This window comes from Glandiceps talaboti, chromosome 11 (genome assembly GCF_964340395.1).
Source record: "Glandiceps talaboti chromosome 11, keGlaTala1.1, whole genome shotgun sequence".
In the NCBI taxonomy this organism is placed as follows: domain Eukaryota; kingdom Metazoa; phylum Hemichordata; class Enteropneusta; family Spengelidae; genus Glandiceps; species Glandiceps talaboti.
In genome coordinates, this window is record NC_135559.1 from 9,198,957 (window position 1) to 9,201,258 (window position 2,302).

At 33.7% G+C, this 2,302-nt stretch overlaps 1 protein-coding gene across 1 annotated transcript in view; it reads right to left on the bottom strand.

The window, feature by feature from the left end:
• Nucleotides 1-1,730: 1,730 nt before the first annotated feature.
• Nucleotides 1,731-2,302, bottom strand: part of LOC144441980 (perlucin-like protein) — a 7,789-nt gene continuing 7,217 nt past the window's right edge. Inside the window, exon 4 of the mRNA XM_078131252.1 lies at nucleotides 1,731-1,867. Within this exon, the coding sequence (XP_077987378.1) occupies nucleotides 1,821-1,867 (47 nt within the window). The 3' untranslated portion in view covers nucleotides 1,731-1,820. The remainder of the gene's footprint in view (nucleotides 1,868-2,302) is intronic.

The following is a 2,302-nucleotide window of genomic DNA, read 5'->3' on the forward strand; positions in this document are numbered from 1 at the left end:
TGTCATACAAAGCAAGTGTGATTGTTGGTGGATGTGACTGTGCATGTCTTTGACTCTCCCTACTCCATATCCTGCCATTTCTCTCCTTTTTACTCCATCATTTATGCATGTAAATGTGAAAGTGTTTGGTTCTCCATATTCCTCCCTTTCTCCCATCTCTTCCTTACCAATCTTTGTTACTTCACTCCAGCATTTGTTCCTATGTATGTGTATGTATGCGCCACTCCCAATTCCCATTTCTCCCCCCCCCCCTCATTTTCACCTCTTTTGGAGTCTTTTGAAAGTCCTTTTTTCATCTCCTCTCCCACTTTCAAGCCCTAATATACCTTTTATCAACATGATTGTATAATTCGTTGTATCACTGAGTTGGTAACTCTGTTTGTCTGCCTGTCTTTATATTTTTCTGTCTGCTTTCCGGCATGATTGTCTGTCTGCATTTGTCCCTGCCTCTCCATGTTTATGTCTGTTTTGTGGCTTTCTGTCTGCCTTTGTCTGTCTGTCTATCTGTCTGTCTGTCGGTCTATCTGCCTGTCTCTGTCTGTCTCGCTGTATGTCTGTCTCGCTGTCTGTCAGTACATGTATCCTTCTCTCTTTAGACAAGGAGTATAAGTTTCTACTCACTAATCAAATCATTAAATTGTAAAATGAGGGATAAATTCCATGGAATGATTCTATCCTCTCTTATTCTTTAGATATCCATCTGCCATCCAAAGAATTAGTAACTGACTTCAAAAGATCGAGGTCGAAATATTCATCATAAATTACCCTTTGTTACCAGAATAGGAAAGGTTTGTTGTGATTCATAACAATGTAAATATTGTAAACCTGGAAAAGTTTACAGTGATGTAAAATTTACATATATTCAAATTATTATGATTGTATCCATTTGTCATTATTTATCATTCCCAATTTTTTTGATTAAACTTCCTAAAAAAGTTCAGTTTGGCAGTAAAAACTACGAACTATTTTTTTTGCCCTCAGAATGAAAAAACAAATGATATTTAGAATTATTTTTTATGTATTAATTTAAAATCATATTGTACCGGCTATCTTGAAAAATAAATGAAATGTTTAGTATTTCCAGAGTAATGATACGTTGGGCATTTCTCTTCTGTTAGTTGTTATATGTAAGATACTCTATCATTGACTAATAATGAAAGCATTTGGCTGATTTTTAGCTGGCATAGAGGGCATCATAACAGAAACTTAGAATATTATAGACATGACACATTAAGTTGTTTGTGGTTAACTTAAGACTAAAGATGATATCAACGCACCAACTGATGGTTTCATTATTAGGGTTCCGTGTTGGTGTTAATTTATTTAACTCTGCCTGATACCCTATGAGGGTGTAATTACATAGTGTTAGTCACCAAAGGGTTAACACTTTTTGGACACATGTATATTTGTGTGTTGATTGATTGAGAGAGAGAGAGATGCACACATATATAATCATACATACATACATACATACATACATACATACATACATACATACATACATACATACATACATACATACATACATACATACATAATATTTGTTCAACAGTTGCTCAACAAAGTCTTATAGCTTTGTCTTGTGTTAAAATGCAGCTAGAATGTGTAAATAAAACTCTCTAAAATATGCCAATTATTTCTTTAATGCCATGTTTTATTTCTTACCTACTCACTACGCAGTGAAATTACAGTCTAGATAATTGAACCATGGTAAAATGACATAGTTATCGGCCTTTAATTTAGTACAGTAAAATATATTGAGTCGTTGCTAATAACTTAGTTTTGACATCGATTCAATTCGCCAACCATCATCTCATGTCTTATGGGCATTCCTCTATTCCTGATGGGACATCATTGCAGTGTGGGTCTGTGTGAAAGAGTATTAAAAGTGTCATTACTATTCTGCATTTCATTTTCAACCATCAGTAGAATCAATACCAAGATATTGCATTTCATAGTTTGGGCTATCAGAGCAACTCAAAGACGGTTACATTTCTATCAATTTATTTTCAGTTGGCTTGACATATGGATGAGAATGGGTATTTACTTAAGGAATTTTAATCATTTTACTATATTATTTAAAAAAACAAACCGAAACAACATAATCAAAATCCATGTTTGCAACCTTGATTTTGTACATAAAGGAAGTCATTTGTAAATAAACTATAAAAATACAGATAATCATAACATTACATCTAGTCTGGACATTCATCTCTTGCTTCTCTATATATTGATTGACAAGTCAGTATTACATATGTACCAAAGATTACTTGCAGTGCACCAGTGCGCACACAATATTAGT